Source organism: Chiloscyllium punctatum, chromosome 30 (genome assembly GCF_047496795.1).
Source record: "Chiloscyllium punctatum isolate Juve2018m chromosome 30, sChiPun1.3, whole genome shotgun sequence".
Classification (NCBI taxonomy): domain Eukaryota; kingdom Metazoa; phylum Chordata; class Chondrichthyes; order Orectolobiformes; family Hemiscylliidae; genus Chiloscyllium; species Chiloscyllium punctatum.
Genome location: NC_092768.1, coordinates 47,489,711 through 47,512,128, shown reverse-complemented (window position 1 = coordinate 47,512,128; position 22,418 = coordinate 47,489,711). Strand labels below are relative to the sequence as shown.

General features: G+C 43.6%; 1 protein-coding gene and 1 pseudogene across 1 annotated transcript in view; one reads left to right on the top strand and one right to left on the bottom strand.

Moving 5' to 3' along the window:
* The window catches only part of LOC140455649 (uncharacterized), a 35,056-nt gene extending 17,181 nt beyond the window's left edge, over positions 1 to 17,875 (bottom strand). Inside the window, exons 1-3 of the mRNA XM_072550625.1 lie at positions 17,598 to 17,875; positions 12,304 to 12,447; positions 6,024 to 9,028 (exon numbers count right to left, since the gene is read on the bottom strand). Coding sequence (XP_072406726.1) covers positions 7,624 to 8,559 — 936 coding nt within the window. The 5' untranslated portion in view covers positions 8,560 to 9,028; positions 12,304 to 12,447; positions 17,598 to 17,875 and the 3' untranslated portion in view covers positions 6,024 to 7,623. The remainder of the gene's footprint in view (positions 1 to 6,023; positions 9,029 to 12,303; positions 12,448 to 17,597) is intronic.
* Positions 17,876 to 21,965: 4,090 nt separating this feature from the next.
* On the top strand, positions 21,966 to 22,102 carry LOC140455761 (U1 spliceosomal RNA; annotated as a pseudogene).
* Positions 22,103 to 22,418: the final 316 nt, after the last annotated feature.

The window sequence follows — 22,418 nt, the reverse complement described above, 5'->3', positions numbered from 1 at the left end:
GCTCTCTTTTGGTGGGTAACAGTTAACAAAAATGTGGATTGGATAAATTATATTTTCTATAATCAGCAAAGGTTTATCAATCACACTAAAGATGCAATTAAAGGTATAGCCGAACAACTTGATGCAACCAGCCGAATGGCATGGGAGAATAGAATGGCCCTAGATATGATCCTAGCAGAAAAGGGGGGAGTGTGTGTAATGTTAGGAGGGAGCTGTTGTACCTTTATTCCAAATAACACAGCCCCACATGGGTCTATTACTCAAGCCCTGCAAGGTCTAACAACACTAGCCGAAGAACTAGCTGAAAATTCAGGAATCAGCACATTATTAACTGGGTGGCTAGAATCATGGTTTGGAAAATGGAAGGGTGTGGTGGTTTCAGTCCTTACCTCTTTGATCGTAGTGGTGGGAGTACTAATCGCACTAGGATGCTGTATCGTACCCTGCACACGGGGATTAATTCTAAAGTTGAAACAACTTTAGCCACACAAATGCCTTTAAAGAACAATCCGCGGGAAGGGCTCTACCTGTTGAACAATGAGGAATAAGTGACCCCGGGAAGAATTCCAGAATGGATGAAATTTCGGGAAAAATGTTGGTCAGTTTGGAAGCAACATATTAAAAAAAGCAGAAGATAACAAAAGATAATAAAAAAAAGGGGAGAAATTGTGGGATATAGGTAAAACAGTGGTACTTCTAAAAGTATAATTGAGTTCAAAGTTTGTGAGAAGATTTGTAACTCAGCTGCTCGTTGTTGTGGTTCTGTTCGCCGAGCTGGGAATTTGTGTTGCAGACGTTTCATTCCCTGTCTAGGTGACATCCTCAGTGCTTGGGAGCCTCCTGTGAAGCGCTTCTGTGTTGTTTCCTCTGGCATTTATCGTGGTTTGTCTCTGCCGCTTCCAGTTGTCAGTTCCAGCTTTCCACTGCAGTGACCGGTATATTGGGTCCAGGTCGGTGTGTTTGTTGATAGAATCTGTGGATGAGTGCCATGGCTCTAGGAATTCCCTGGCTGTTCTGTTTGGCTGGTCCTATAATAGTAGTGTTGTCCCAGTCGAACTCATGTTGCCTGTCATCTGCGTGTGTGGCTATTAAGGATAGCTGGTCGTGTCGTATATACTAATTAGTTATACAAATGTTATACATTAGTGTATAATTGTGCGATATAGGTAAATAATTACTAACTTTAGTGTATAATTGTGGATAATTCGGTACTAACTTTAGTGCATAATTATTCTAGCAAATAATTTCTTTCATCATGATAGTTTAAAAATTTACAGTCTCAGCAAAATAGCTGAGAGAGCTGAAACACATAAACTAGACGAGAAAAGACACATTGTTAAAATGTATATTCAGGAATGGAATGTACCTATGAACAATAGAAGATGTTACAAGCAAACAGATAAGGTGAAAAGAACATCAAGATCCAAGTTTAGCAAAATCTCCCTTATGTCACCAACTTGGAGAAGTGGGGAAGTAATAAGGGTGGAACGCAGCTGGGTAGTGGCAGAACACAATAAGGGAGATTGATAGGTATGAAGACCTATGAGGTAAACGGGGAGTACTAAAAATTAAAACTGTATAAATTGTAAAGCAATCGCTAAATGTGTGCGCCCACTGATCACCCCGTCTTGCAAGAAGGTTTCAATAAAATTCGCTGCTTCAGATTTTGACTCGGACTGAAATTTATTATACTGTGGGTTTTATTTCTCACACAGCAAGAAAAGCAAAACCTAATATCAATCCCTGGGGAACACTCCACAAACCTTCTTTCGGCTTAAAACATGCTTATTGACCGTTAATCTCTTTTTTTTTAATGACTCAGCCAATTTGGTCTCTATGTTGTTACTGTTCCTTGGATGCCAAGACCAATAATTTACCTCACAAGTCGTCCCACGTACAGAACTAAAAATGTCAAATCCTTATTGACAAAATGTTCCTGTAATTAATAATAGAATGTTTTATTTTGGGACAATAATATCTATAACAGAACAACAAATGTCAACATTTATCAGGTCTGTCCAAATCTTGTGAAACTCAACATCTCCAGAAATATCTCGGACATTTCAGAGAAAAAAAACTCACATTTGATGAGAGAATGTTGAAGATAGTTTCTCTGGCTGTGCCTTCCTGTGTTTGATGGAGCGAGGGACAGGCCATCTCCTCAAATATGACTGAATTACAGCCCCAAGCCCAGAAAGCTCCCTCTTCACTGAGGCTGTTTAAAATCTCCACAGGGACGCAGTTCAATTCATCCAAACCGCTCACAACCCCGCTCCGAACTACATTACCCATAGTGTATATGGGATCCGCGTCTGAACAGAGAGGGTCTGCAATATGGAATCAGGGAAAAGCTGCCCGCGGTGCCTGACGGGCATTGTAGTTCCTATCCACACAGCGACGGTTGGCACCCGAGCGTTCGGCAGTTTAAATTTGAAAGCGCGCGAGCTCGAGCGGCTTCACGAAGACGGCGCTGGAAACGGATGTGCGCCCTTGTAAATAGGATTTTTTTTTAATGGAAGGTTCCGCTTCCTATGAACTTGAAATTATAAACCCACTAATCGAGACAGTATCCCAGCTCACAATGACATTGATTATTATATTGCATAGAAGGAGGAAATGAAATAAATCAGCATTAATACGTAAATGATGTTAGGGAAATTCACGGGATATAAGGCTGATAAGTCTCCAGGATATCTCCAAATTTGCAAATGACACAAACCTTGGTGGTTGGGTGAACTGTGAGAAGAATACAGAGATGCTTCATTGTGACAAGTTGAATGAGTAGGTAAAATGCATGACAGATGAAATATAATGCGGTCATCCAATTTGAAAGCAAAAACAGGAAGGCAGATTATTATCTGACAATAGATAGCAAAAAGGAAAGGCGCAATGAGACCTGGCTGCCCTTGTACACTATCACAGAAAATATACATACAGGTGCAGCAGGTGGTGAAAAAGGCAAACTATGTTGGTCTTCACAGTGAGAAGATTTGAGTACAGAAGCAGGAATGTCTTGCTGCAATTGTAGATTGATTTTGTAAGATCACGCATGGAGCACTGCGTACAGCTTTGAAAGGATGTTCTGGCAAGGGAGGAAGTGCAACGAAGATTCATCAGACTGATTCCTAGAATGGCAAGACTGATGTATGAAGAGAGTCGAGAGTGTGGTGCTGGAAAAGCACAGCAGGTCAGGCAGCACCTGAGCACCAGGTGAATCGATGTTTCGGGCATAGGCCCTTCATCAGGAATTCCCGATGCCCAAAACATCGAATCTCTTGTTCCTCAGATGCTGCCTGGTCTGCTGTACTTTTCCAGCACCACACTCTTGACTCTGATCTCCAGCACTTGCAGTCCTCACTTTCTCCTAGTTGATTCCCTCATGATATGTGAAGAGAGACTGGATTGGTTAAGACTATTTTCACAGGTATTCAGAAGAATGGTGGGGGGATCTCAAAGATACCTGTAAAATTCCAGCAAGACCATAACAAGAGTAAATGCAGAAGGACATTCCAATGACAGGGAGCTCAGAACCAGGGGTCGCAATTTAAGGATTTGGGCTAGGACATTGAGGAGTGAGATGATGAAAAATTCTCATCCTGAGAGTGGTGAACCTGTAGAATTCTCTGCCATAACGTCATTAAGGCCAAAACATTGAATTTTTCTTAAAAAGGAGTGAAATATACTTCTTAGAGCAAAAGGAATCAAAAGATATGGGAAGAAAGCAGGAACAGGCTACTGAATTGGATGATCAGCCATGACCATGTTGAATGGCAGAACAGGCTTAAGGGGCTGAATGATCCACTCCTGTTGCTGTGTGAAAGGGAAGAGAATGGATCCTCTCTGCTAAGATAAAAAAAAGACAAGACTGTTGTGTACGTGTGGTTGGGGGAAGACAAATCGAGATCAGATATAATGTGGTAAGATTCTGAAGTTATGGACCTCGAGGCTGAAGTGGAAAATGAAGTGTTGTGCTTCAATGGAACATTGTAGCAGGCACAGGGCAAAAATGATTGCTTGAGAGCAAGATGGTTGATTGAAATGGTAGGTAGCTGGGAAGCTAGGGTCATTCTTACACATGGAGTGAAGTTGTTCAACAAAGTGGTCATTTGGTCTGTGTTTGATCTCACTAATGAAAAGGAGCACATTAGGAGCAACAAATGTAGTAAAATAGTTTGAAGGAAGTACAGAAAAAACAACACAATAATCCTGGGACTATAGCCATTTTACCTTTACCTTATTCAGTGTACATCAAACTCCGAATCGAACAAAATAACAAAACAGTTGAAAATGACTCATGCCATTTCCCAGAACACGAAATAAATCTTGGAAGAGTATAATTATCACACCATTATTACATCAAGGTCTGATGGGCTGAGGAAACTCATGTCTGTAGAGACTTACCCTCTACTTACTCACCATATTTAGAATAGTAGTCCTCCCAGACAGGACAGTACAAACATTCCCCATGGTACTAGTCAAACCCCTGTTACCTAAGAGGGTCTGTCTATAATTCATATCCCCACATGCACTCCCAAGAGCCGGCTCACTTCAATGCATTTACATACTCTCAAAACCACCAAAAAAAACACCAGGACAATGATTACTGTAAAACCCCTCCCCACCAAATCACCTCACACATTGTAACAATCTCACATCCTGGTTCATGATCAATCCATTAAGATTGGGAGCTGGTTTTGATGGGAAGACCCTGTTTGTTAGATCAAATTGGTTTCAATCTCATAAGTTAAAAAACATCACACAACACCCGTTTATAGTCCAACAGGTTTATTTGAAAGCACTAGCTTTTGGAACACTGTTCCTTCATCAGGTGGTTGTGGAGCATAAGACCATAAGACACAGAATTTATAGCAAAAGGGGTGGCATGGTGCCTCAGTGGTGAGCAGTGCTGCCTCACACCACCAGGGACCTGGGTTTGATTGCAACCTCAGATAACTGCCTGTGTGGAGTTTGCACATTCTCCCCATGTTTGCATGAGTTTCCTCCGGGTGCTCCAGTTTCCTCTCGCAATCCAGAGATGTGCAGGTTAGGTGAATTGGCCATGCTATATTGCTCATAGTGTTCGGGGATGTCTAGGCTACTGCATTAGTCGGGGGTAAGCATGGGACAATGGGGTGGGGTAATGGGTCTGGCTGAGTTACTCTTTGGGGGGGGGGGGGGGGGCGATGTGGGCTTGTTGGGCCGAAGGGCCTGTTTCCACACTGTAGGGATTCTACGAAGATTACAATGCCATGTAAGTGAAATGATATATTAAACAAACCTACATTGTTGTTAAATCTTTCATCCTTTAGAATGGGTTGCAGTTTTTGGAGCTGAGCTGAGATGTCACCCTTTATTATAAAACCTTATCTCAAGAATGTAACATAAAAGAAGTTCTGGAATTTACATAGTAATGAACCAAAAACTGCAACCCATTCTAAAAGATTAAAGACTTAATAACAATCTAGATTTGTTCAATTTATCATTTCAGTTACATGACACTGTAATCTTTTGCTATAAATTCTGTGTCTTATGGCCATATGCTCCACAACTCCCTGATGAAGGAGCAGTGCTCTGTGAAAGCCAGTGCTTCCAAATAAACCTTTTAACTCTGTCCACTCCAGTCCAACACCAGCTCCTCCACATCAATCTCATCAGAAAGTTCTCTGGGATGATCTCATTTAGGAGAAAGTGAGGACTGCAGATGCTGGAGATCAGAGTCAAGAGTGCGGTGCTGGAAAATCACAGCAGGTCAGGCAGCATCCAAGGTGTAGGTGAATCGATGTTTCAGGCATAAGCCCTTCATGCCCGAAACATTGATTCACCTGCTCCTTGGATGCTGCTTGACCTGCTGTGATTTTCCAGCACCACACTCTCGACTGGGATGATCATTTCAAAGAAATGTGGAGCACATTCAAGTGTGGTGGCTCCATACAGCTTGTTACATTGTCACTATTATTTACAGTCCTGTAGGGTGGCCAGAAGAGTTCAGTGATCAAAACAAATTGAACTGTATAGACACTCACTAATTGTGTGGTCTGCTGGATTTCATGAAATGTTTTTTCACTGCTGCCTCAGCCTTTCCATTTGACTGGGGATAATTTGGAGATGATGTGTGGTGTGGATTAATCAATCATTCAGGAAATGTCTGAATTCTTCACTTGTGAACTGAGATCATTGCCACTAATCACAATGTCATGAACTTCATGACGACTGGTGTGGTTTCAGACAGTCTACAATCTCACTGGGAGCTGCTCTAACTCCCCCCACGTCTCAAAAATAGACGACTGTGACAAGATAATCAGTTTCAGTGAGAGTGAAGAGGTATACTCCAAGTTTCATCCATGGGCTGTCTGGGATGTGACGAGTCATGATCATCTCTTTATCTTGTTTAGCTTGATGTTCATTACAAGCACTGCACTGGCTGATGTGGTGCTTCACCTCATTGTTAATGTTTGACCAGTACAGCACCTCTATTATCTTTTTCAGACTAGACTCAATTCCATGATGCTTTGTGTTGGATGTGTTTCCATATCTCTTTTCTCATCTCTTTAGGGATAACCTTTAGGGATAACCAAGATGCAATCTTGGGTGATCACTTCATCTCTGTTTGTCCAATATTCTCTTACAGTCACAGGGGAGTCCATAATGGTTTTAGTCCATTCTTTCATCACAATTTCTTGTAACATTTGAAGAATTACATCTGAAGAATTGAGTCATGGAAGACACTTTTCTGTCACAGCCAATGTCTGGGTTAATGATTTCCAGAGCATGTCATATTGTTGCTTCTTGAATCTGGAATATTTTGCAATCTGCACCAGCATCAAATTCCTTCAGAGACAGTGCAGTTCTCAACAGCACGTTAGTGTTGTATATCTATTTCCCTTGGTTGTACTTTACTTAATTTTCTGAGCTATCAATTGGAAGTGATGTCCTTTGCAAACATTTAAGAAAAGATCAAAGTGGTTTGAGAGACATCCTGTGAATTAGCTTGTGGTCAGAGTCCACCATCACTTTCTCTGTCACAAACAGGCATTGGTAAAAGCAAAGTCATTATTCACACTCTCTTTCTCAATTTGTATACAGAGTTGTTCAGTTTGTGTTAATGCTCTGGATACAAACACAGTGGGTTGTCCTCACTGCCTGGGGGTTACTCCAAGTCCTGTTTCACTGACATCACACTGCAGGGTGACTCCATTGTTACATCATAATCCCTCAGCACTGGTGATGTCATCACTAGTTGTTTGATGGGAGTGAAAGCTGCTTCTTGTTCTGTGTCCCAGTCCCACTGAACATCCTGCACAGTTAGACTGTGTACAGGTTCACATTCTGAGTACAGATTGGCAGGAACCTGACTAGTTAGACTTTGTGTGGGTTCACTCATGTTCAAGGAGATCCAACAACAGTCTGAATTGTTTCTCTCCTGTTTGAATGCTAATAAACCAGATATATACTGACTATGTCACACACCTCATCCCTGAATGTTTTCTCTCCTGTGGGAATCAGCTAGCGCTGTAGTAGATCAGAGGAATGGGTAGGAGCCTTGTCACAAACACTACATGAATCCCATTCTGTCCCAGGAGAAACATTATAAAAAGCTTTGTCAAAAACCTCACACTTGAACTATTACTCCCCTGTGTGGATCTTCCAGTGAAGCAGGAGATTCGATGATCGTGAAAATGATTTGTCACAAACATCACATATAAACGGTCTCTCCCCTGTATGAATCCTTTGATGGAGCAGGAGAGTGGATGAGCTTGAGAACAGTTTCTCACACACCTCACACCTGAATGGCTTCTCCCCTGTATGAATGCGTTGGTGAACACGGAGGTGTGATAATGTTGAGAATGATTTGTCACACACCTCACAAGTGAAAGGTTTCTCCCCTGTGTGGAAGCGTTGGTGTATACGGAGGTGTGATGACATCGAAAATGATTTGTCACATACCTTGCAGGTGAATGGTTTCTCCCCCGTGTGAATACGTTGGTGATTACGCAGAGTTGATGAAACCGAGAATGATTTATCACAAATCTCACATATAAAAGGTTTCTCCCCAGTGTGAACACGTTGGTGTACATGAAGGGTTGAAGACTGCGAGAATGATTTGTCACACGTCCCACAGGTAAATGGTTTCTCCCCTGTGTGAATACGTTGATGTCTGCGAAGGTGCGCTAAATCTGAGAATGATTTGTCACATACTTCGCACGTGAATGGTTTCTCCCCTGTGTGAATGCGCTGGTGTACATGAAGGGTCGATGACTGGGAGAACGATTTGTCACACACTTTGCATGTGAATGGTTTCTGCCCTGTGTGAATTCTCTGATGTCTCAGGAGGTGAGAAGAATCAGTAAAAGCCTTTTCACAAATTTCACACTGGAAGGGTTTCTCCCCGGTGTGAATCATCTGGTGTGTTAGCAGGTGGAAGGAGTAAGCAAAAGCCTTTTCACAAACCTCACACCTGAAGGGTTTCTCCCCTGTGTGAATCATCTGGTGTCTCAAGAGGGTTGTAGACGTTACAAAATATTTATCACAAACTTCACACTTGAATGGTTTAACTTCCATGGAATAGCCTTGTGTTAACAGTGTTTGTAACAAATGCACTTCACATGTCACCAGATTCTATGAACCTATGGAGCCCTCCTTACACCACCTCATACTTGAATGGCCTCTCCCCTGTAGGAGTGAGTCAGTGATTCAAGAGGCTCAATGATTGAAGCTCTCACCACAATTGCAGACCACTCAGATTTCTTCCCAGCCTCACCCTCACCAATCACCCACAGCGAACCTTCACAAAGGCTGGTTCTGATGGAAGGCTTCACACCACTGACCAGTTTCAGATCTGATGATATGTCAGAGCTCCCCTGACCCGACCAATTTCCAGATGATGGTTTCACTGCCCAACCTTCTCTGTGTTGAGCAATACGTTGAAGGGACTGGATTTCTCCCCACCGTTGTGCAGTTGATGATAGGCAGGATCTATCTGCAGTGACTACCCTCTCTGTATTTTCTGGTGTAGTATGGTGCAATCCTTCTGTAAAACAAGAAAAGGAAACATGACTTCCTACAACTCCCTCATACATCTTGAGAATTGTGGACAACCAGTAACAGGAGAAGGCAGCTCCATGACCACAGGGAGAAAGTGAGGACTGCAGATGCTGGACCGTCAAAAAGTGTGGCACTGGAAAGGTATAACATGGTTAGGCAGGATCCGAGGAGTAGGGGAGTCAACGTTTGGGCATAAGTCGTTCAATCAGGAATGTGTGATGGGAAAGGGACTGAGACATAAATAGGAGGGTGGGGTTGGGACTGGGGGGAAGGTGATAGGTAGATGCAGGTGGGGGGGATGTGTGATAGGTCAGTGGGAGGGTGGAGTGGATAGGTGGGGAGGAAGATGGTCAGGTAGGATATGTCAAGAGGGCGGTGCGAAGTTGGAGGGTTAGACTTGGGATGAGGTGGGGGGGGGGGGGAGGAGAGATTTGGAAACTAGTGAAGTCGATATTGATGCCACATGGTTGAAGGATCCCAAGGCTGAAGATGCAGTGTTCTTCCTCCAGTCGTCGAGTGGCTAGGATTTGGAGGTGGAGGAGGCCCAGTAACTTCAATGTCCTTGGTGGGGTGGGAGGCGAGTTGAAGTGGTCGGCCACAGGGCAATGGGATTCTTTGGAGCACGTGTCCCAAAGATGTTCGCTGAAATGCTCCGTGAGTTGGTATCCTGTCTCCCCGATGTAGAGGAGAACACGTTGAGACACAGACACAGTAGATGAGTGGGTGGGTGTGCAGGAAACTCTCTGCCAGATGTGAAAAGATCCTTTGGGGCCTTAAATGGAGGTGAGGATGGAGGTCTGGATGCAGGTTTACACCTCTTGCAGCAGTAAGGGAAGGTGCCGGGTATGAAGGCTGGGTTGGTGGGGGCAGGGGGGTTGGGGGGGGGGGGGGGGGGGGGGGGGGGGTGGGAGGCATGGACCTAATGAGGGAGTCATGGAGGGAATGGTCTCTGCAGAATGCAGATGAGGTAGGGAGGGAAATATATCTCTGGTGATGGGGTCTGATTGTAAGTGGCAGAAATGGCAGAGGATAATGCACTGTATCCGGAGATTAGTGGAAAGTGGAAGCTCCATGATCACCTCCATTCACAGCCATGCTGGAGTCAGCACATGAAAGCGAGACACAATGTTAACGTGTCTTCAGGAAAAAAATATCGAGTGGATGATCAAACCCACCCTCTCCTGAGAAACTGGGAGAAATCTGTGTCCCCAGATCATTCCAATCCTTCCCACAGTCGAAAAATCAGGATTGCATGATGAATGAGATGCTTATAAGACTGTTATATTTAAGGTATCTTTCAAACTTCATGGAAAATTTGACACTCTGGAAAGGAGGGTTTGTTGTGACGTTACATAACCCTGCTTGGTTACCATGAGGACAGGTTGGAAATTACTAAGCAAGATACAAAGTTATCACTCCCAAAGAAAAAGACAAGAGCAGCTGGTGCTGACTGCACAAACCATTTAGTAGACAATAGACAATAGGTGCAGGAGTAGGCCATTCTGCCCTTCGAGCCTGCACCACCATTCAATATAATCATGGCTGATCATTGCTAATCAGTATCCTCTTCCTGCCTTATCTCCATAACCCTTGATTCCACTATCCTTGAGAGCTCTATCCAATTCTTTCTTCAATGAATCCAGAGACTGGGCCTTCACTGCCCTCTGGGGCAGAGCATTCCACACAGCCACCACTCTCTGGGTGAACAAGTTTCTCCTCATCTCTGTCCTAAATTGTCTACCCCGTATTACAGAGAAAGAGAGAGTGAGAAAGACACCGGAGCCAAGGACTGCAATCAGTGTGGTCACTGGAGAGGAGGGGGTGACCTTTCTGTGGTCTGCCAGGGAAAATGTGGGAGGGGGCATAATTTCTGATTGAAGAGACAGATCCTGTGACAAGCTAAAGACTTCAGAATATTCATCCTGACAAGGCCAGGTTAGGAATCACTGGAGTGGGCCTCAATGTTGGCAGATGGTTCATTTGACAGTCACTTCAAGTTACAATTCAGTGAAATTGAGAGACATGAACCTATTGGAAACTGGGGCGGGGGGGGAGGGGGTAGGGTTTGATGTGAGACTGGTTCCTCGAAACCAGCTGAAAACCATTCATAAATTTGAACTGTGGGCTGGGATGTTCAAACATGTTAGAAGTTAAAGGACTTAAAGATCTCTTCTGTCATTAGCGTATCATTGTATAATTGGTACTGTTTAGACAATGTTGGTTTTAGTTGTCATGTTAGAGGTCTGGGATTCATATCGCTTTGAGGTAATACCACACTCCACAGGGATTACCACAATTCTTTAATCAACTCAAATAAAAACACATTCTCTGGTTATTAACACGCTGTTGTTTGTGGGAGCTTGCTGTGCGCATAATGACTGTCACATTTTGTACCATGAAACAATAACTACATTTCAAAACTACTTTACTGGCTGTAAAATACTATGTGACAACCTGGACATAAAAGGCTCCATATAAAAGACTATAAGATGTAGGATCAGAAGTAGGTCATTCAGTACATCAGCTCTGTGCCACCATTCAACGAGATCATGGATGATCAAATAATCCTCAACTCCAGCCTTCTCCCTTTATGCCCACAACTCTTAATGCCCTCACTGATTAAAAATCTGTCCATCTCAGCCTTGAATATACTTAGTGATCCAGTCTCAACAACCCTCCCTGGTACAGAATCATTACCCTCTGAAAAATGAAAGGTATCCTCATCTCAGTCTTAAATGAGTGACCCCTTACTCTGAGATTAATGCCTCTGGTCCTAGACTATCAAAATAATCTCTACTCACAGAGTCATAAAGCCATACAGCACAGAATCAAACCATTTGGTCTAACCAAACCCAAACTAAACTCATTCCACCTGCCTGCTCCTGGCCCACAGCCCTTAAAACCTTTCCCATTCATGTACTTGTCCAAATATCTTGTAATTGTGCCCACATCCACCACTTCCTCAGGAATTTCATTCCACACGTGAACCACCCTATGTATAAAAAATTTGCCCCTCGTGTATTTTTAAAATCTCTCTCCTCTCACCTTAAAAATGTGTCCCCAGTCTTGAAATTCCCCACCCTTGGGAAAAGACCTAGAGTTACCAGTAACTCTATCAATACCTCTCTTATTTCATCAACTTCTATAAAGTTGCCTGTCAAGCTCCTACGCTCTAGTGAAAAAGTCCCAACCTTTCCAACCCTTCTTTATAACTCAAACTCGACCCTGTCAAGTTCCCTGACAATGTTTCAATAAGCTCACCTCTCATCCTTCTAAACTCCAATGGACAGTGCGTGTGGAGTTTGCATATTCTCCCCGTGTCTGAGTGGGTTTCCTCCAGATGCTCCAGTTTCCTCTTCCAGTCCAAAGATGTGCAGGTTAAGTGGATTGGTCATGCTAAATTTCCTGTGGATTAGCCATGGGAAATGCAGGATTACAGGAATAGGTTAGGAGGTGCATCTGGGTGGAATGCTCGTCGGAGGGTCGGTGTGGGATCACTGGGCCAAACGTACAGGCCAAACTTCTTCAGCCTCTCCTCATAAAACAGCCCCTCCATATCCATATCAACCCGAGTGAACTTTCACTGGCCTGCCTCAAATACCAGAGTTATCAGAATCCTTGTTGTTTGTTTCTTTATTTACATCATTTTTGGTTTGAAGCCATGAACTGTAAGCTGGGAGCTGAAGGTGACCTTTGGATGATAAGCAGCAGCTTGATTTCTTATAAAGAGAACAAATGAACTGATTTTTGTTCGTGAGGCCAAGCTGGACATTAATTGCAGTTTGCTTCTTGTTCAAAGAATGCTCTATGATGAACACTTTGACTCTGGAGAGGCAATATGTTCAAACTGATGGAGGATGTTTGAATTAATTATGGCCTCACAGAGAGTTATGATACCAACCAGTATAACAAAGAAAATGTTGGGGAAACAACATAAAGACAAACGAAAATTTGAACTGGTTCTGAACTGTTCAGAACCTGCTGCGCTTTTCCAGCAACACATTTTTCAGCTCTGATACTCCAGCATCTGCAGTCCTCACTTTCTCCTTTCTGAACTGTTCACGACTGATTCAGGAGAATCAGAGGACCGTGATGTGATTACTCCCTGGTTATCTTCCCATTATCAATTTATTTAAAGTTTGGAAAGTAGGATGTCAGTTATGAGAAGTAAATAAATATTTCTGGGGGCATACTAGAAACCATTTGAATGCATGAATGTTGTCTGAAAATCAAATAAAACCAAATAATGAACAATTCCATGTGCTGGTGATATTTACAATAATGGAAGCAGCTTAAGTGAACTGGCCAATTGCATCTCACTTCTTTTTCTATTGATTTATTCTCTGTGTTTGTTTTTCTTTCTGAGAGTGGGGGCTAGAATCAGAGAAAGTTGAGTTTAAATCATAGCCATTAATTAGATTTCTGTGTTGTTTAACTTTGCTCAGCTTTAATAAATTGTTCATTTTTTTGTTTAAAGGTGGTGGCTGGTTTTGACTATCCACCAAGTGTGCTACTGGTATTTCACAAAGTCTGGTTGGGGTCAATTTTGAGTGTCTTTGAATGTTTAACTTCACTGTGTTGTGAGTACAGGGATAGTGAGACTGTAAAAACTAGTCACATTACTCCAGCTGTGGTCTGACTATTGCTGCGTATAGTTTCAGCAAAACTTCCCTACTTTGATACTCCATTTCCCTTTGAAATGAGGCCAATATTCCATTTCCTTTCCTTATTATCCACTGAACTTGGATGTTCGCTTTTAGTGATTTATGCACAAGGATTCTCAAATCACCATGTAGCTTTCCACTGCCTTTCTCCCTTTAAATAATTCAGTTTCTGTGTTCTTTAGCCATATTAGTTTCCCTCGTACTTTTTCTCTAGTGATAGTTATTACATTTACTTCCTTGCCTCCTTTTGCCCCTTGATTATTTAGTAATATTGGAATGTTTTCAGTCTTTTTTTTACTGTGAAGACAGATGCAAACCATTTATTCAATGCTCTGCATTTCCTGGTACCCCGTTATTATTTCTCCAGTCTTATTCTCTAAGGGGCCAATGTCCACCTCACTTCCTTTTTTTATATTTAAAGAAGCTCTTGCTGTCAGTCTTGATATTACTTGCAAATTTTCCCTCAAAGTTTATGTTCTCCCTCTTTGTTTTGGTTGTCTTTTGTTGGATTTTAAAATATTCCCAATTCTCTGTCTTATAACTAATCTTTGCCACAGTATATGTTTTTTCATGTTAAGTTCCCTGGTTAACCATGGTTGGCCTACCCCTTCCCAGAATTCTTCTTCCTTTGCTGCGAGCCATGAACTATATGCTTAATGTTTGCAAGTGTTCCTCATCCATCTTTGCTGCTAATCTCATTTCCCATCCGCTCAAGTTAGCTCTGTCCTCATTGCCTTGTACTTACCCTTATTTAAATTTAGCCCAGATTTTTCCAACCCATTTTGCTCCCTCTCAAACTGAATGCTGAATTCGACCTGTTTCCAAGGAGATCTTTATCTCTGACATAATTTAGTAAACCTGCCTCATTCACCAAAGTCCCTGAGAACCATCCAGCTACTCTCTGATTAGAGAGACGATGAGGAGATGCCAGAGTTGGACTGGAGGGGACAAGGTCAAAAATCAAACTACAGCAGATTATAGTCCATTAGACAGACAGAGAGTGAGAGAGAAAGAGAGAGAGAGAGAGAGAGAGAGAGAGACAGAGAGAGGGAGGGAGACAGAGAGAAGGAGAACTGGTGGTGGTTTATCCTGAGGGTCAGCATGCCTCAGGTGAGGGGAGCTATCGAGACTTTCATGGTGACCTCAGTTAGTGTGGTCATTGAACCCATGCTGTTGGCATTACTTTGCATTGCAAACCAACCTGCCTCGTTCCACATCACCAGACTCAAAGACAGCAAACTGTTTATTAACCAGGGCCAGGCATGTGCCGGTTGATCACATACTTAGGTTGATCAAGAGGTCCAAACAATCAATGTAAAAGCACATGCAAAATAATGGAAATGTAATGGAGGGTCGATATTATTGAGGTCCAATTCATAAGGTACCGGTTAAAACAAAGTTTGCTATAGCCTGATCGCTGTTTGAATTCCCAATAAATTGTTAGGATATAGAAAAGTACAGCACAGTACAGCCCTTTAGCCCATGATGTTGTGCCGAGCATTTATTTTAATCTAAGATCAACCTAACCTATGCGCCCCTGAATTTACTGCTGGCCATGTGCTTGTCCAGCAGTCGCTGTTCTGGGAATCTGTCCCAAATGGACTCTATGGATTCTTCCTCGTTGCTAACTCTGCTAATATAACTATCTCAATCTACATGAAGGTTAAAGTCACTCATGATTAATGTACTGCCTTTGTTACATGCCTTTATTATCTCCTAATTTATTCTCCGTTACACTGTATCGCTATTGTTACAGGGCTAAGAGACTACGGCTACCAGTGCCTCCTTCCCCTTTTTAGTTTTCACCTCTACCCATAAGGATTTTACAACATTGCTGCCTCAGAGCACCATGAACCAAGGTTCGATTCCACCCTTAGGCGACAGTCTGTGTGGAGTTTAGCATATTCTCCCTGTGTCTGTGTGGATTTCTTCCGAGTGCTCCATTTCCCCCCACAGTCAAAATATGTTCAGGCTAGGTAGATTGGCCATGCAAAATTGTCCCGTAGTATCTAGGGATGTGCAGGCTAGGTGCATTAGCTATTGGAAATGCGTTGTTGGAGGGATAGGGTCAGGTGCTGGATCTGGGAGGGGGGGGGGGGGGGTGCTCTTCGGAAGGTCAGTGTTGATTCTATCATTTCTTGCTTTTGTACTTATTCCATCCTGTACCAACAATGCTAATTCCACCACTCTTTCAAAAAGTCATATCACTAAATATTTAGTTCCCAGTATTGATTTCCTAGTAACTAAGTTTCCACAATGGCTATACAATCATATTTTATATGCTATTAATCTGTATTTGTGCCATTAGTTCATTTGTTTTGCTCCAAAACTATGAATGTTCAAATAAAGAGCCATAATTTTGGCTTTTTACAACTGTTTCCAGCTTTGACCCTATTGTTGATGTTTTTCTATGTTTTTATACTCTGTACTTTCCTGTCCCACTTTGGGTATCGTTACCCAAATAGCTGCACTGTATTGCTGCCATATCCTCTTGCTTTGAAATCATACATATCCCCTCTCCCAAACCCATGCCTACTGTAGAAGCCCCCTACCCCTGATTACTTTAAAGCCCTTCACATAGCCCTAGTTATTCATTTTGCCAAGACACTGGTCCCAGCACAATAACCTGACCCACCAGAACAGCTCCCTTCCACTTCAGTACTGGTGTCGGTGCCCCATTAATTGAAACCTAGTCCAGCAACAACAATTTTTGAGGCATGTATTAAACTCCTTAATTTTATTTATTCTGCACTACTTTGTTCATGACTCAGGTAGTCACCCAGAGATTAATACCTTGGGGGGTTTGCTTTCTAATTTAGCTCCTGTTTAAAATCTTTCAGCACAGTTTCCTTTCGAGTCCTATCATGTTGTTAATACCAACAGGGACAACAACAATTGGATCCCTCCCCTCCCTCTCCAAGCTCTTCTTCATCCCCTATCCTAAACTCTGGTACCAGACAGTCAACACAGCCTTCTCACTGCTCTTGGCTGCCAAGAATAGTATCTATCCTCCTTACCGTACAGTCCCCTACCACAAACGCATTTCTATTTCCTCTGGCCACTTTAAAAGCTCCCTATACCAAGGTCGTCAGTTTGCCCATCCTTCCTGAGTACCCACTCTCATCTATATAGTTTGCAAGAACCTTGTAACTTTTGGACAATTCCAGGGACTGAGACTCCTTGATTGTGGCCCCCTTGGGTCCTCAACCAATCAGCTTCTTTGTCCAGATACACACATCACAATGTGGGTTATGATGTGACTCTGCCGCTGGTCTCAGTGCAGGTCGGCCTCTTGATCCACACCTTTTTATTCTCTTTCGTTTACCTCTCATTCCAGAAATTTACTTCTTATAGTAAACCCTTAGTTAAAGCAGCTTCGTCACTCTTTAGTCAGTAACACTTTTGGTCCTGGTGTCTCTCTCTGTTACAGCCCAACATTGACCAGGCTCCATGCTAGCCCAAGGGCGTTTTTCGAATAGTTTATTTATTAAAGAGATTACTGAGATAGGAAGAACGTAATATTGTCCACAGGACAACAACCAGCTCCCAACACAGAGAACTCAACAACAGGAAATCAGTAAGAATTCTCAGACCCCTGCATCTCCAGATAATTACACCTCACCATCTCATATTCCGGAATGATCCATCAACAAAACCCAACCTGGAAATCAGAGGGAAATGCTTCCAATAAACACACTCAATATCCAACACACAGCTCCAGTCAAACAGTTCAGCACAAAGCACCGAGTAAACAGCTCTCTCAGCTGGATCTTCTCACACAGCATAAGGGACATTTCCACCCCCTGATTACCCACAGGATAGTCAGACTGCCTGAAGATTGGTGTGGATATTATGGGATACAATTTGTATAAAAGCTGCTCCTTCACTCACCATCTCCTCACTTGGTTTTCAGTCCCTATAGGAAGTGAACCAGCTCTGGAAGAGGAAGAGGAGACAATGGGCAGAGTGGGTGGACTCTCTGATTGACGTCTCTCACAGTCAATCCAAATATTTCTGGAGCAACATGAGTTTCCTGAAACTTGGGAAACTGACCGGGGAAATGGAGGTGACTTTGAGCAGCAGATCAGGTGGGGATTTAAACTTGTCATTGTCCCATCTGAATAAAACCTCACTTATTGCAGCTGCTGTCTCAGTTCGTCTGGTAAATATTTGACAGGGATTTCTAGTGTGGGAATAGTATTCTTCATCCTCGGAGACTTTCGGACTGACAGCATCAGTGTGGGGTTATGTATCCTCAGAAGTGTTTCATTGCAGATCAGAAAAGTAAGGCCTACAGCATCAAGGCAGTGATGATCTACAGTGGTGGGATCAGCGCATGCACAAGAGAGAGGGACATGTCAGTGATGGCCTGGAAAGTGAATCTGTGCTCAGTAACTGTTAAGAGTATAAAGTTGTCACTGGGCACTGACCTGCGGAATAATGTCTCTTGCCAACTTCTCTGTAAGCCATTCACACTCTTCAAGTGATAGTCACACAGCACAGAAATAGACCCTTTGGTCCAACCAGTTCTTGCCCTCCATAATCTCAAACTAAACTAGTCCCACCTGGCTGTGATTGGCCCATATATGGTATCTCCAAACGTTTCTGTTTAATGTACCTATCTAAATGTCTTATAAATGTACCCGCATCCACCACTTCCTCTGGAAGTTCATTCAAGACATGAATCACTTTCTTGTAAAAAAAGTACCTCACCCTCTCTTCTGATGCCTCACCTCTTGCTTGATCCCTGGCTCTGTCCCTGGACCCTTACCTCTTTCATGACTCTCGGTCACTTTCCAGTATTTGGAAGGTAACAATTCTAATGACTTTGAAGCGTAAGAGAGGTTGGAAATGGGGCAGTAGGTTGGAAGAGCAAATAGCTAAAAGGTTAGTTTCTTCGAGGAAATGAGTGTTAACAGCATAAATTACTTGTTAAAGGGACAAATCAGAGGAGGAGAACCATGAACGGTATCAATAAACATAGGGATCAAGAAGGGATGTTAAGTGATCAACTCATAATAATCTGTTCAAGGAAACAGGAGGTCGCTCTCATGGACAAAATGAGCTCAGAGAGGGCCTGAGGGGAAATAGGACAGAAACTAGAGAAAGTTGTGAGTTTCGCTAAAGGGCGGGAATGGGGGAGTGCAGGAATGGGAGTTTGTCCAGGTGGCTCATGAAAAAGAGAGAAGTGACAGAGGCAACCAAGGGGTGGTTCAATCTTATTTTTTTGAGCAGAGAGCTCAATAACCAGGGAGGAATTATTGAATGTCATTAATGTCAGAATCAGAAGGGAGTTAAGGAGTAGTTTCTCACCCAGAAGGTCATGCGCGTCTGGATATCCCAGTGTCTAAAAGGGTGATTGAGGCAGAAATCCTTCATTACATTTAACAAGCATCTGCTATGAATTTGAAGGAGTAACACTCTAATTTTAAAGTGGGGTTAAAATAACTTCTCCACACGTAGACGGCCATATCAAACACTTGCAGAGAAGGTACAGCATGGGTTAGACAGAGTTGGATCAACCTGGGTCACTCATATCCAGATCAGGATCAAGACTCTCCTGCCTTAGTCACTGGGTAAATATGGAATCCTCCGAACACAGCATATCTAATGGTTGGAGAAGGCACTGCAGTTCCTCTTGCTCTGTATTTGGAGAAAATTCTCCAGACACGGTGATTTTGTGTTTCTGTTTCATAATTAAATTATTGTGATATTTTCTAATCAACCTGTTCCACAACTCTGGAGCAAATGGGACTTGTTCCAGCCTCCTGGTGCAAATCTGGAGCACAGCCACTGTTCCACAAGAGGCTCCTCTGAAATGATCAATCAGTTCTTAAGCATGACACCAGCAATTCATATAAATGTTTCTGCCTAGTTTCAAATTAGGGCCATTATAAACCAGCAACTGAGTTGGTTTATTATTATTCATGTTATTCATCATTATTCTGTGATCCTGATTCTAATTACTTTGATTAAACAGAACTTGTCAAATCATTGGAATTAATGAACTCAAAGACAATAACAGGTTACCACTCAATTATAGCCCAGGGAACAGGAAGCATGGGGAAGGGACAGGGATGGGATTGTTTGTCTCATACCAATGATGTTACATTGTTGGAAACAATTTACAGCAACAGGTGGAGACCATTTAGCCCCTCAAACGCAATCCAAATTTAGCTCTATGATGGGCAATCTGTATGTCAAGTCTATTTCCCTGCCTTTTGATCGTGGTCCCCTGATTTGCTGGGAAATATGAGGAGGTTAGATGGCCAAGTTCAGAAGACTGAGAGGGGATCTGATTGAGACATATAAGATTATTAAAGGTTTGGACACTCTGGAGGCAGGAAACATGTTTCCACTGATGGGTGAGTGCCGAACCAGAGGACACAGCTTAAAAATACGGGGTAGACCATTTAGGACAGAGATGAGGAGAAACTTCTTCACCCAGAGAGTGGTGGCTGTGTGGAATGCTCTGCCCCAGAGGGCAGTGGAGGCCCAGTCTCTGGATTCATTTAAGAAAGAGTTAGATAGAGCTCTCAAGGATAGTGGAACCAAGACTTATGGAGATAAGGCAGGAACAGGATACTGATTAAGGATGATCAGCCATGATCATATTGAATGGTGGTGCAGGCTCGAAGGGCAGAATGGCCTACTCCCGCACCTATTGTCTATTGTCTATTATTGGGTTTGAGTGAGTATTGAGCATATTTACCTGGCAGGGGAGATACCATGATCACCAAGGTGGTTCTCTGCTTCTCGGTTGTACTTGCGCAGAATCCTGTGCATTTGTGACCAATTCGAAAGGGCCTCGGGGGCCAAGGTAAACCGAGGCAAGAGCGAGGCCATGCTCTTTGGGAACTGGGCAGACCAATCCTCGATCCCCTTCACCGTCAGGATCGACCACCTGAAGGTGCTGGGTATTTGGTTCGGGGGGGCTGGGGCGTGCGCCAAGACCTGGGAGGAGCGGATCAGGAAGATGAGACAGAAACTAGGCAGATGGGGGCAACGGTCGCTCTCCATCGCGGGAAAAAACCTGGTCATCAGGTGTGAGGCCCTGTCATTGCTGTTATACGTGGCACAGGTCTGGCCTATTCCCAGAACCTGTGCCGCTGCAGTCACCCGGGCCATCTTCCAGTTTATATGGAGGTCAAAGATGGACCAGGTCTGAAGGGACTCACTGTACAAAGATCTGGGCAACGGGGGAAAAATTACACCCAAGGCCACCCTCACCCTGATGGCCACCTTTGTGAGTAGCTGCATCAAGCTGTGCGTGGATCCCCGGTACGCAAACACCAAGTGTCACCACGTACTGAGGTTCTACCTGTCCCCGGTGTTTCGAATTCCGCTGCCGCGGAATGCTCCGAGTAGTTGGACCGTTCCGTATCACCTGTCCTTCGTGGAGATATTTATGAGGAAAAACACCTTTGACCACAAGTCCATCAGGAAGTGGTCAGCACGTAGCGTCCTTGAGACCCTTCGGGAAAAGGAGAGGGCGGATCCTATCGAGCGGTTCCCTGAGCAGACTGTCAAAGCCATTTGGCAGAATGCCTCATCGCCAGAACTTTCCAACAAGCACCAAGACGTGGCTTGGCTGGTGGTGAGAAGGGCTCTGCCTGTGAGATCCTTTATACACGCCCGGACTCTCTGCCGCACCGCACGCTGCCCTCGAAGCGGCTGTGGGGGGGAACGAGACTGTCACACACCTCCTTCTGGAATGTGCCTATGCAGAGGAAGTCTGGAGAGGAATGCAGTGGTGTTTGTCGAGGTTCGTCCCGAGCAGCGCCGTGACGCGGGACTCCGTGCTCTACGGTCTGTTCCCCGGGACTCACACCGAGATGAACATTAACTGCGCCTGGAGGATCATCAACTCGGTGAAGGACGCTCTCTGGGCGGTCCGAAACCTGTTGATCTTCCAGTTGAAGGAGTTGACCCCAACTGAGTGTTGCAGACTGGCACATTCCAAGGTCCAGGACTCCGTGTTGAGGGATGCGCTGAAGCTTGGGGCAGCTGCCGCCAAGGCGCGGTGGGGAAAGACCACCGTGTAACATCTGCCTGCCTAAAGAAGAACAGGGGGCCCACGCAGTCATTTGGGCTCCGCTGACGCCTCAGGTTAAATATATCGACATATGATGGATAAATGTACAGACCTGTATATAAAAATTATAAATTCTGATCTCTGTATGAAAATGTTGACATATGTATGGCATGACCAACTGCACACACCATCAAATTATTTTATGAATAAAGTATATTTTTGAAATAAAAAAAAGGTGGTTCTCCAGGACGAGGCTATCCCATTGCACTTCGGGTGTGCTGACGCCTGCGATGTCCCCAAATGCGGGATACTCGACTGCAAAATTTGTGGTAGTGGGGGACTGCGTTCGCGCTCTCCCCTGGTTTACAAGTAAAAAACAGATCTTTCAAATTATACCGCTAACTTGTGCGTCATACGGTTTTCTATGTTCAATTCAGTTTCACCCAAATCGACAGATATGCCGCACGTTTAACTTCATCTTGCAATAAACCGCTATGTTCAAAGCTTTTTCATAAGAGGATCAAGCCCTTCAAATAACCAAATATCCCCCCCGCATTTGCTCCATTTCCCTCTATTTACCGCCTGCCTATTCCACTATTGCTCAAAATGCCTCTTTCAACAATTTATTCGACAGATTATATTCAGCTTTGTCCACTGATTCTTCACCACCTGCTCCA